General features: G+C 56.2%; 1 protein-coding gene across 2 annotated transcripts; it reads left to right on the top strand.

The window, feature by feature from the left end:
• The first annotated feature begins 1,228 nt into the window (after positions 1 to 1,228).
• Positions 1,229 to 11,907, top strand: PPP1R14A (protein phosphatase 1 regulatory inhibitor subunit 14A). Of its 2 annotated transcripts, XM_029065338.2 has the most exons (4): positions 1,229 to 1,481; positions 6,186 to 6,266; positions 10,151 to 10,183; positions 11,502 to 11,907. In XM_029065338.2, exons 1-4 carry the CDS (start codon positions 1,278 to 1,280, stop codon positions 11,610 to 11,612), a joined length of 429 nt encoding a protein of 142 aa, XP_028921171.1. In that variant the 5' UTR covers positions 1,229 to 1,277; the 3' UTR covers positions 11,613 to 11,907. The 2 variants fall into 2 exon arrangements, with proteins under 2 accessions (XP_028921171.1, XP_039768235.1); XM_039912301.1 differs by lacking the exon at positions 10,151 to 10,183.
• Positions 11,908 to 12,438: the final 531 nt, after the last annotated feature.

Raw genomic sequence — 12,438 nt, 5'->3', positions numbered from 1 at the left:
CTAAGCGCTTGGAAAATATAATTCGGCAACAGATAGAGGCAATCCCTACCCAACAACGGGCTGACAGTCTAGAAGGGGGAGATAGACAACAAAACAAAGCAAGTAGAAGGAACTGTACTGAACGCTGGGGTGGACAAAAGCAAATCGGGTTGGACGCAGTCGCTGTTCCACTTGGGGCTCACAGTCTCAATCCCCATTTTACAGATGAGAAAACCGAGGCACTTGCCCAAAATCAGACAGCAGAAAAGTGTCAAAGTCGGTATTAGAACCTGGGTCAGTCAGTCATTCATTCAATCATACGTATTGAGCGCCTACTGGGTGTGGAGCACTGTACTAAGCGCTCGGGAGAGTAAAATACAACAATAAACAGATACATTCCCTGCCCACAACGATCTTACAGTCTAGAGGGGCTCACAGTCAATCATATTTGCTGAGTGCTTACTGTGTGCAGAGCACTGTACTAAGCGCTGGGGAGAGTAGAATACAGCAATAGACACATTCCCCGCCCAGAACGAGTGTATAGTCTAGAGCGGGAGACAGACTTTAATATAAATAGGTCCTTCTGACTCCCAGCCCGTGCCCTAATCACTAGGCCACGCTGCTTCCCACGCCCACACTGTGTGTACTGTGTGCAGAGCACTGTACTAAGCGTTTGGGAGAGCCCAAAAGAACAGTTTTATTGTCTGACTTCTTCCCGCTGGACATCCTGCAGCGGAAACGGCCCGGCCCCTCAATCGGCAACTGCTTCAGGGGGCGGGCAGGGCCAGAGAGAGGCAGGGGAAGCGCTGGGGGAAGGAGATTGTGGAAGGGGGGCCCCGCGATGCCTCAGACGGTTTCTAGGAAATGCGGGGGGTCCCCAGCCCCACGAGTCAAGGGTGGGGCTTGGGGAGGGCTAATACTGGGGGAGAATAACCCACCCACCCACATTCAATTCTCTTGACGCCCCCTCACACACATCCATCCTGCAGGGGAAGGACAAGCCTGAGGTTGGGGGAAAGGGAGGGCTGGGATTCAGGACCCCTGGGTCACGGCTGGGAAGGCCTTCCCTGTCCCTCCCAATCCTAATCCACCTCCTCCACATCTCCATCTCCTCGTCCACCACCTCCCCCTCCCTCCTTCCTCTCCCCCCCTCCTCCTCCTCCCCATCTTTCCGTTATCTCCTCCCTCCGGGGCTCCGCCCCCTCCCCCCTCTATAAGAGCAGGCCCCGGCGGCCGGTCCCCCGTTCCTACCGGGACGGGGCGGACGGACCGAGCCACCGAGCGAGCCGACGGGCGGGATGGCGGGCAAGCGGGTGCTGAGCAAGCTTCACTCCCCGGGCCGGAGTCGGGGGATCGGGGGAGGGGCCGGACCGGGCCCGGGGGCCGGCCTGCAGAAGCGCCAAGCCCGGGTCACCGTCAAATACGACCGGCGGGAGCTGCAGCGGCGCCTCGACGTGGAAAAGTGGATCGACGGGAGACTGGAGGAGCTCTACCGGGGCTGGGTGAGGGGGTGCCGAAGTCCGGGGGGCTGGGAGGCGTCGGGGATCCGAGGGCAAGGCACAGGGAGGACCCGGACCTCTTAGGACCTAAGAGGTGGGCTTCAAAGCTAGAGGTCCTCGTTGGCATATGATTGGCATCTCCTTGGCTTCAAACTCGAAGTGGCGAAGGCACGGGAAAGACCTCCGCCCCCAACCACCTCCCCAGCGCCCTTCTCCCTAGTTGGGATGGTGGTTGGATTAAGTGGGGGCTGAGGGTACGAGCCAGTCGGGGCGAGCTGCAGGTAATAATAATGGTATTTGTTAAGTGCCCGGCGCTGTAGGGGTTAAGGCTGGGTGCTGGGGTGTAGAGTTGGGGGTGGGGTCTGGAGGCTAGAATTAGGGGTGGGGTCTGGGGGCTAGAGTTGGGGGTGGGATCTGGGACCTAGAGTCCCGGGGTGGGGTCTAGGGTCTGGGGGATAGAGTTGCGGATGGGATCTGGGGTTTGGGTGTTGGAATTAGGGGTGGGGTCTGGGGTCTGGAGTTGGAGATGGGGTCTGGGAGCTAGAGTGGGAGGTGGAGTCTAGGGCCTGGGGGCTAGAGTTAGGGGTGGGGTCTGGGGGCTGCAGTCAGGGATGGGGTCTGGGGGCTGGAGATGGGACCTGAAGAGGGGTGGAACCTGGAGACTAGAGTTGGGGACTGGGGGCCCCCTTCATTTCCCACAAGATATGCCCTCCCCCGGCCCCAAGACAGCCACCAGCTCAGACGGGCCCAGCACCCTCTGACCCCAGCACCCCCGGGAATTCTTTACCTCCGCTGCCTCCCTGACCCTGCTCCAAGGCCCTACAAGACGTGAAGGGAGACATGGGCAGAGATAGTAACATCCGCCCACACTGATACATTCACACGCGCTCACACGCACTCACAATCGTGTGCATGTACGCAAGTATATTGTACACCCATGTAAACACCCTTGTGCACATCAATCAATCATATTTGTTGAGAGCTTATTGTGTGCTCAGTACTAAGCACTTGGAAAAATACAGTAGAGTTGGTAGACAAGTTCCCTGCTCACAGTGAGTTTACAGTTTACTACTAAGTCTTCTTTTCCTCTTCTCCCTCTTCTGCATTGCCCTGACTTGCTCCCTTTATTTATCCCCTCTCCCAGCACCACAGCACGTATGTCCATATCTGCCATTGTATTTATTTATATTGATGTCTGTCTCCCCCCTTAGACTGAAAGCACGTTGTGGTCAGGGAATGTGTCTGTTATAATGCAAGTGCTCTGCACAGGGTGAGGCCACCCAGCAGACAAGTGGCAGAGCCAGGATTAATAATCATTAATTATGGTATTTGTTAAGCGCTTACTATGTGCAGAGCATTGTTCTAATCACTGGGGTAGATACAGGATACTCGGATTGTCCCACGTGGGGCTCACATTTTTTAATCCCCATTTTTGCAGATGAGGGAACTGAGGCCCAGAGAAGTTAAGTGACTTGCCCAAGTCACACAGCAGACAAGTGGCGGATCCAGGATTAGAACCCACGACCTCTGACTCCCCAGCCCGGGCTCTTTCCACCGAGCCACGCTGCTTAGAAGCCATGACCTTCTGACTCCCAGGCCCGTGATCTATCCACTACACCACACTGCTTCTCTCCTTCCAACTGATACCCCTAGTGCCCCCCCAGCCCATCTTCTGCCCCTGTTCCAACCCCAGCCTCTGTCCCACCCTGCACGGTGGTGGTGGACACTGCAATGTGCCGGTCATTCCAGGCCTGATGCCACCCTCTCCCACCCAAGCCCTGCGGCCCCACTGGGCTCCGGGTCCAGGGCCTCGCCAGAGTGACCCAAGCCGGTCCTCGTCTCTAGGACTGGCAGAGTGGTGTTCTTTGGTGCTTCCCCTCCCAGCGCTTAGAACAGTGCTTTGCACATAGTAAGCGCTTAACAAATACCACCATTATTATTATCATTAAGGCCTGCCAGTCACCTCGTGCCAGCACCCGCACCCCGTACAAGGGGGAAGGGTAGAGGTGGGTTGGGGAGGGAGGCCCTGGCTCCCTGCTCCCCATTCGTTCATTCAGTCCTATTAAGCGCTTACTGTTTGCAAAGCACTGTACTAAGCGCTTGGCAAAGAACAACACAACAATGAACAGTGACAATCCCTGCCCACAACCAGCTCACAGCCTAGAGAGACCCTCTCTCCACCCCGGTATCCCTGGGGAGGCGGCTAAGGTCTCTGCCCTTCCTTCTCCGCCGCTCCCTGCCCCTAACACTAGGTCTGAGCTGATCCTACTGTACTTCACTTCTCTGTGCCTCAGTTCCCTCATCTGTAAAATGGGGATGAAGACTGAGAGCCTCACGTGGGACAACCTCATTCCCCTCTATCTACTCCAGCGCTTAGAACAGTGCTCTGCACGTAGTAAGCGCTTAACAAATACCAACATTATTATTATTATTACTACTACTTCACCCCCCCAACGTTTAGCACAGTGCTTGGCGCATAGTAAGCGCTTAACAAATGTTATTATTGTTATCGTTGTCATTCGTCTTCTTCTACCTGTCCTTCCTTCCCCACCCTAGGCTCGTTGACACCCCGGGCCCGGATTCCCTTCCTCTCCAGACGGTTTCCAGGGGGCCGCGAGGGTTAAGGGATTAATAGCGGAGCCCTGCGGGGAATGGATTCCTCTCTGGAATAAACATTCATCTTTCTTCCTTCCAACGAGGCCCTCCCCCCACACCGGGTGAAGCCAGCAATCTGCCCCACCTCTCATTCCCCAACACCGCAAGGTAGACGGGGGGGTCAGAGAGGAATCAGAGAGGGTGGGGCTCCCCGGAGCCACACAGCATTCGAGGCCCGAGTGGGAGAGGAAGGGGGCTGGCAGCCAGGGAGAGGGGCGAGGCCTAGGACCGCCCCCTGCCCCGCCGAGGAGGCCGGACAGGGGCCCGGGAACCAGAGGGTCTCTCCCCCCGCCCCCCAGTCCGGTCCGGTCCCTTCCCAGGCCCCGGAAATAGGGGAGGGGATGGAGGAGGGGGAAGCCAGGGAGACCTTCCATCCCTCCTTCCCTCCCTCCCACCCTCCTTCCCACCCCCCCACCCCTCCCCCGCCGCTCCAGCTGCCCAGACTTTTCCAAGAAAGGACAGGGACCCGCGCTCTGGCCCCCGCACCCCGCACCGCCTCGGCCTTCGGGACTGCGGGGCAGGCAGGCGGGACCCTGCCTCCCGACCCCCTGGATTCCGCCCCAACCAGGGCCACTCGGCGCTCAGCTCGGGGGGCTCGACGACAGCCCGTGTCCGAGCCGGGGATGGGGGGTTGGGGCGAGGCTGGGCCCCTCCCTGCCTCCTTGTCCCCCTCCCCCCACCCCCGAGCCCCCATCTGCTGCTCACACCCTTCCCTGCCCTCCCCATCTGGTCCCCCTCGCCCCCGGGCCCCGGCGGCCCTGAGCAGATGGGCCTTTGTGAAGGCGATCCCGGGAGGCCTGGAGCCCGGGCCGGGGGGCTGGGGGGGTCGGGGGGACCTTCTCGGCCCCTCCTCCCCTCTCCGCCCAGGGGAGACCCCTGCCTCTCTGGACCCCCGACTAGTGGGACCCGGAGCGCCCCGAGGGGCGGATGGGCCCCCAGTCTCCCCTGGGGAAACTGAGGCATACAGCCGGTGGGCCCACGAAGACAGTCAGAATCCGGATCCAGGGGGCTGGGGTGGGGGCGGGTCAAAAGTCTGAGTAGTGGCCAGGGGAGAGGGAGAGGTGGAGGCTGAGAAGATGGGGAGGGGGCGAGGGTCCCAGGTCGTGGGGAGAAATCAAGGCTGTTCCCCCATTCACGCCTATCCCGCCGTCGACAATGCCCTCCCTCCTCCACTCCGCCAAACTAACTCTCTTCCCCTCTAAAAACCCTACTGAGAGCTCACCTTCTCCAAGAGGCCGTCCCAGACTGAGCTACCCCTTTTCCCTCTGTTCCCCCTCTGCCCTCTGCTCCTTCCCCTTCCCCCCTTCACCTCCCCTCAGCTAAACCCCCTTTCCCTCTGCTCCTCCCCTCCTCCTTCCCCTCCCCTCAGCACTGTGCTCATTTGTATATATTATTTATTACCCTATTTATTTTGTTAATGAGGTGTACATCCCCTAGATTCTATTTATTTTGATTATGTTGTCTTATTTTTGTCCGTCTGTCTCCCCCAATTAGATTGCGAGCCCGTCACTGGGCAGGGATTGTCTCTATCTGTTGCCGAATTGTACATTCCAAGCACTTAGTATAGTGCTCTGCACGTAGTAAGCGCTCAATAAATACTATTGAATGATTGAATGAATGAATGGAAGAGAGCTGAGTTCGACTTGGCATCCTCCCTCCGTGTCCTGCTCCACATCCTCCTAGTCTGGGGGTGGGAATAGAGGTGGGGTGAGGGTGGGGGTTGGGGCCCACCCTCGGAAAGCTCCTAACCTCACCCCACCCCCACCCTTTGCCGGGCCGAGCCGAGCCGAGCCCGGCCTGGGTCCGCAGCTGGTACTGCCATCTCTGCTTGGCTCCTCACGGGAGACCGAGTCGGCCAGCTGGTGGGGGCGGGGAGGGGGGGCAGGCACGGGGTCGGGGGGGGGGAGCCCTCCCTCCCTCCCTCCCTGAACAGGCTGTCTCCTCTTGGACTCGAGGGAGGCAGGGAGGGAGCCCCAGCCCGGCCTTTTGGGTCTGGGGGCCGCACAGCCCATTCCCTCCTTCTGAACCACGTCTCCTCCCTGTCACCCCCAGGAAGGGGACATGCCCGAAGAAGTGAACATCGATGAACTGCTGGAAATGGAGAACGAGGAGGAGCGAGGTCGGAAAATACAGGTGAAGGCAGCTGTACAGAAGGACTCCTGGGCTGAACTGAGGGGGCTGCAGAGGATGGGGGAGGAGGGTTAGAGGGACAGGGTGGAGGGCTTAGGGGACGTGGGAGATGGAATCTAAAGCAGGAGACCTGGGTTCCCTGTGTTGTGTGACCTTTGGGTGGTCCATTAACGGTATTTATTGAGGACTTATTGTGTGCAGAGCACTGTACTAAGAGCTTGGTACAGTATGATGATAATGATGGTATTTGTTAAGTGCTTACTATTTGCCTCTAAGCGCTGGGGTAGATACAAGGTTATCAGGATGGATGCAGTCTCTGTCCCAGGTGGGACTCACAGTCTCTGTCCCAGTTTCACAGATGAGGTAACTGAGATCCAGAGAAGTGAGTGACTTGGCCAAGGTCACACAGCAGACAAGAGGTGGAGCCAGGATTAGAACCCAGGTCCATCTGATTCCCAGGCCCATGCTCTATCCATTAGACCATGTTGCTTCTTTATTATACAACACAGCTGATGAACATATTTCCTGCATCTGTTTACTGCTATATTGTACTCTTCCAAGCGCTTAGTACTGAGCTCTGCACATGGTAAGTGTTCAATAAATACGATTGACTGATTGACTGACTGCCCCCTAGGAGCTTGCAGTTTAGAGGGGGACACAGACATTCATATAAACAAATAAATTACAGACACGTGGTATTTGTTAAACACTGTGCCAACCACTCTACTAAATTCAGTGGAAGGTATGAGGTCAACAGGTCAAATACAGTCTCTGTCCCGCATGGGGCTCCCAATCTAAGGTGAGGGACCACAGCCATTGAATCCCCATTTTACAGATGAGGAACCGCAGGCATAGGGAAGTTAAGCGATTTGCCCGAAGTCCCACAACAGGTACTTGGTGGAATGGGATTAGAACCCAGGTCCGCTGACTCCCAGGCCCATGTTCTTTCCATACTGGTCCTTAGTGTCTCTGAGACTCAGTTTCCTTCTCTAAAGTGGGGGTTGGGTTGCCTGTTTCAGGGGCAATGGCCTCCATGTCCAATGCACCCCTAGGTTTGTCTCTGGCCTTCACAACCCTCCCTCTGCCTCAGCAGGGTTTCCCTCAGTCTGGGGGGAGGAGGAAGCTCTCCTTTCCTCTCCAAAAAGATCTCTACAGACTGAGCCATCCCAGTTGCCCTCATCCCCAATTCGCCTCTGTCCTGTAGGAAGTTCTTCCTCAAGACTAGCCTCTATGTCTCATGCTGCCGTGGCTCATATGACCATGCCTTATTGTGAGTTCTGGGGCAGAAGTGTCAGTTCTGAAAAGCTAGTTGGCCAGAAAGATCCCATGTGGGGGTCTTCCTGACCCTGTTCAGCAGCACTAATAATAATTATAATAGTATTTGTTAAGCACTTACTATGTGTCAAGCACTTTAGAGAAGCAGCATGGCTCAGTGGAAAGAGCACGGGCTTTGGAGTCAGAGGTCATGGGTTCGAATCCCGGCTCGGCCATTTGTCAGCTGTGTGACTTTGGGCAAGTCACTTAACTTCTCGGTGCCTCAGTTACCTCATCTGTAAAATGGGGATGAAGACTGTGAGCCCCACGTGGGACAACCTGATTCCCCTGTGTCTACCCCAGCGCTTAGAACAGTGCTCGGCACACAGTAAGCGCTTAACAAATACCAACATTATTATTATTATTATTATTAAGTGCTGGGGTAGATACAAGCCAATAATAATAATAATAATGGCATTTGTTGAGCACTTACTATGTGTCAAGCACTGTTAATAATAATAATAATGTTGGTATTTGTTAAGCGCTTACTATGTGCCAAGCACTGTTCTAAGCGCTGGGGTAGACATAGGGGAATCAGGTTGTCCCACGTGGGGCTCACAGTCTTAATCCCCATTTTACAGATGAGGGAACTGAGGCACAGAGAAGTTAAGTGACTTCCCCACAGTCACACAGCCGACAAGTGGCAGAGCTGGGATTCGAACTCATGAGCCCTGACTCCAAATCCCGTGCTCTTTCCACTGAGCCACGCTGCTTCTCTAAGCCCTGTTCTAAGCCCTGGGGTAGGTACAAGCTAATAATAATAAAATGGTATTTGTTAAGTGCTTACTATGTGCCAGGCACTACTAAGCATTGTGGTGGATACAAGCAAATCAGGTTGGACAAAGTCCCTGTACCACATAGGGCTCCCAGTCGTAATCCCCATTTTACAGATGAGGCAACAGAAACAGAGAGAAATTAAGTGACTTGCCCAAGATCACACAGAAGACAAGCGGCGGAGCCAGGATTAAAACCCGGGCCCTTCTGACTTCTGGGCCCCCGCTCTATCCACTAGGCCCTGGATTGAGGGTTGGGACCCCAGTCCCCAAACCAGGGGGAAATCAAGGACGCCGGCTCTCTGCCCTGCCCCTAGCATGTCTCATCCAGGACTCCACTGGTGCCGCAGCAGCATCAATCCTTAATTAATAATAATTATAATTATGGTATTCGTTAAGCACTTACTATATGCCAGGCACTGCACTAAGCACTGGGGTGAGTACAAGCAAATTGGGTTGGATACAGTCCCTGACCAACATGGGGCTCACAGTTTTAATCCCCCTTTTACAGATGAGGTAACTGAGACACAGAGAAGTGAAAAGTGTTGCCCAAGGTCACACAGCAGACTTGTGGCAGAGCCGGGTTTAGAACCCATGACCTCATATTCCCAGGCCTGTCCACTACGCCATACTGCGACTCTGTGGGGCCCACCCCCTGTCCAGCCTGGTGCAGGCTGACCGAAGTCCTGTGGGGGTGGCGATAAGACAGAGGCCCTGACCCTGTCTGGTCTCGAGTTCAGGGGATCCAGGTATCAGTGCATCCATCAGTCATTGAGTCAATCATATTTATTGAGCACTGTGTGCAGAGCACTGTACTAAGTACTTGGGAGAGTACAATATAGCAATATGAGATAGATTCCTTGCCCACAATGAGCTTACAGTCTAAAGGAGGAGACAGACATTAATATAATTAAATCAAATTACAGATATGGACATAAGCAGCCTGGCATAGAGGATAGAGCAAAGGCCTGGGAGTCAGAAGGCCATGGGTTCTAATCCCGGCTATGCCACTTGTCTGCTGTGTGGCCTTGGGCAAGTACTAAACTTCTCTGGGCCTCAGTTACCTCATCTGTAAAATGGAGATTGAGTGTGAGCCCCATGAGGGACAGGGACTGTGTTCAGCTCGATTCGCATGTATCCACCCTGGAGTTTAATACAGTGCCCTGTACATAGTAGGTGCTTAACAAATATCATAATTATTATTATAAGTGCTGTTGGGGATCCAGGCTCCTGCCCCTGGAACGGGGACTCTTGGCTCTCCACCTGCCCCCGGGGTTAACTAGTAGAGAGGTTTGTCTTGGGTTGGGCCCGGGCGGTAACAGTTGGTCAATCAATCCATCAATCAATGGTATTTACTGAGCACTTCCTGTGGGCAGAGCACTGTACTAAGTTCTTGGTGAGTATAATACAACAGTGTAGGTAGATTCCATCCCTGCCCACAAGGTGCTTGCAATCTAGAGTCTAATTAAAACTAATTAAAACTGTGATTAAGACTGTGATGAAGGCTGTGGGCCTTATGTGAGACAGGAACTGTATCCAATCTGATTTGCTTGGATTCACCCCAGGTTTAGTATAGCGCCTGGCACAGAGGAAGCATTTAACGAATACCACATTTATTTTTATTAGAGGGGGAGACAGGAACTGACCGTGTGTATATGTGTTTGTGTGTGTGTGTGTATGTATGTGTGTGGGGGCGAGAGAGCTAAAGAGGGCCTGGACGTCAGGGAAGGAGGGAGGGAGTCACGGTGGGAGGACTTGGGTTTCTTTTTAACAATTTTTTGGGGTCATGTGTACTTTCAGGGACTTCTTCAGGCCTGCAAGAACCCCACTGAGGTAAGGGCCCATTGTGTTCCCACTAAATCCTGGCCCCTCCCTGCTCCAGGCTCCCAAACTTGTCTGGGCACTGGGGCAGGGTGCTTCCCAGCGTGAGTAGTCGAGGTCCTGGGCTCCTGAGTCCCCTCCCCTCTTCCCCCGACCCTCTCACCTTCTCCCCTCCCACCTCTTCCCTTGCCCTGCGTGTCCCCCCCTCCCTTCCCACCCCCGCAGTTCCCGTTCTTTCCTGGAAGCTGCTATTGAGGGGGGAGGGAGGGGAGGCTTCGGGGCCAAGACGCCTCTTCATTAGCTGGGGGCCGCCGGCCCAGGGGCTGCCCTCCCCTCCTCCCAGCAGCTCGCTGCCATCACCTCTCGCCTCCCGGCGGAGCGACTTTAAAAGGGAAAAACATCCACCAGGCCTTAGCCCCCCTTCCTCCTGTCTTTGACCGGCTCTGCGCTTTGCAATATCTCTCTGTCTCTCATGAGCTCCCAGTCTCTCTCCATATCTGATTGTCTCTGGAGCTCCCAAAATCTTTTCATTGTCTCTTGGTTCGCAGTCTCCATCTCTCATTGTCTCTGGGTTCAGCCTCTGACTGTCTCTCTCTCCACCCCCACCCCCATCTCTCTCTGCTTCCTTCCCCCAGGCTTTGGTTTGGGGAGAGGGGTCAGAGGGCATTAAGGAGGGGCGTGGGGCTGATTCCGATCGAGTCCCTGGACCCAAGACCCATTCGCTGAGGGGGGATGGGGAGGGTCCGGCAAAGGGGGAAGGGATGGTGGAGAGGAGACGAGGGGAGAGCTGTGAACTCCGTGCCATCCCATCTCCGCCGCTTGTCTGCTGTGTGACCTCGGACAAGCCACTTCTCTGCTCTGGGCCTCAGTTCCCTCCTCTGTACAATGGGGATCGAGACTGTGAGCCCCACGTGGGACAGGGACCGTCTCCGACCCGCCTTGCTTGTATCCATCCTAGCTCCTAGTACAGTGCCTGGCACATAGTAAGCCCTTAAACAAATACCGTATTTATTATACCATAATTAGAGAAGCAGCGTGGCTCAGTGGAAAGAGCGTAGGCTTAGGAGTCAGAGGTCGTGGGTTCTAATCCCGGCTCCATTTGTCTGCTGTGTGACCAGGCAGGTTACTTAACTTCTCTGTGCCTCAGTTACCTCATCCGTAAACTGGGGATTAAGACTGTGAGCCCCATGTGGGACAATCTGATTACCCTGTAACTCCCCCAGGGCTCAGAACAGTGCTTGCCACATAGTAAGCACTTACAAAATACCACGATCATCATGATTATTATTACTATGATCTTACCTCCACCCTCTACCCCTCACCCTTGCAGGACTTCACCCGGGAGCTGCTACTGAAGTTGCGGGGCCTCCACAAGCAGCCGGCTCTGCGCCGGATCAGCCCGGCCCAGGATTCGGGCGGGGGGCGCCTCAGCCCCGTGTAGCACCGAGCCGGGCCGAGCCGGACCGGGCCGGACTGCCGCCCCTGGACCCCCCGGCCCGGCCCGGCCCCCGCTTCCGAGCCGGGCAGACCTCCCGACTCTCTTCCCAAGGATCCGGGGAGACAACTGCCCTTCTCCTCCCCTCCTTAGTAACCTCTCCCCTTCTCGGGCCCTGCTAAATTAATATTCGTTTGCCACCCTGGGGATACATCCCCCCTCCCCGCCCCCCATCCCGGGCCCTCTCGGGAATGTGTAGATGTTTTTGTTTATTTTAAAAAGCGATCTTCTGTTCTCTCCATCCCTTCGCTTGGGAGTGGGGTTAACCGTTACCTCGGCGCCTCCCCCCACCCCACCTCCAGGTCATCTTGGTCATCCCCCTGCCTTCGGCCCCGAAGATCTTCGTGGAGCGTCCACCCTTGCTGCTGCAGGCCCCGGGTCCGGCCCCCGGAGAAGATGAGGCGGGGGTGGAGGGGGGTGGCGGGGTCCAGGGCGTCCTACCGCCCGGTTTATTTTTAGGTCTGGGGGAGGGGGCGGTGTCCTCCGCTGGACGGCCGAAGGCGGGGGAAGGAGGTCATCCGTGCCGGCGGGAGCGTGGGAACGGGCCGGACGGCCCCCGCCCGAGCCGTCGTGACCTGACCGTCGCCGTCCCGAGCGGCTCCCGGGCTCGTTCCCGACCCACCCCGAGCCCTGCCCTCCGCCCCCCCCGGTGCCCGAGCAGGGGAGGGGTCGCGCCGCCTAGAAAGAGGCCGGCCTGCGGCCGCCGTCCAGGCCCCGGCCCTTCTCGTCCCCGCCGCCGTCCCCACGGCCAAATAAGGGAAAAACAGCGACG

This window comes from Ornithorhynchus anatinus, chromosome 5 (genome assembly GCF_004115215.2).
Source record: "Ornithorhynchus anatinus isolate Pmale09 chromosome 5, mOrnAna1.pri.v4, whole genome shotgun sequence".
In the NCBI taxonomy this organism is placed as follows: domain Eukaryota; kingdom Metazoa; phylum Chordata; class Mammalia; order Monotremata; family Ornithorhynchidae; genus Ornithorhynchus; species Ornithorhynchus anatinus.
Note: the sequence above shows the minus strand (reverse complement) of the source record. Positions and strands in the feature narration are given on the sequence as shown.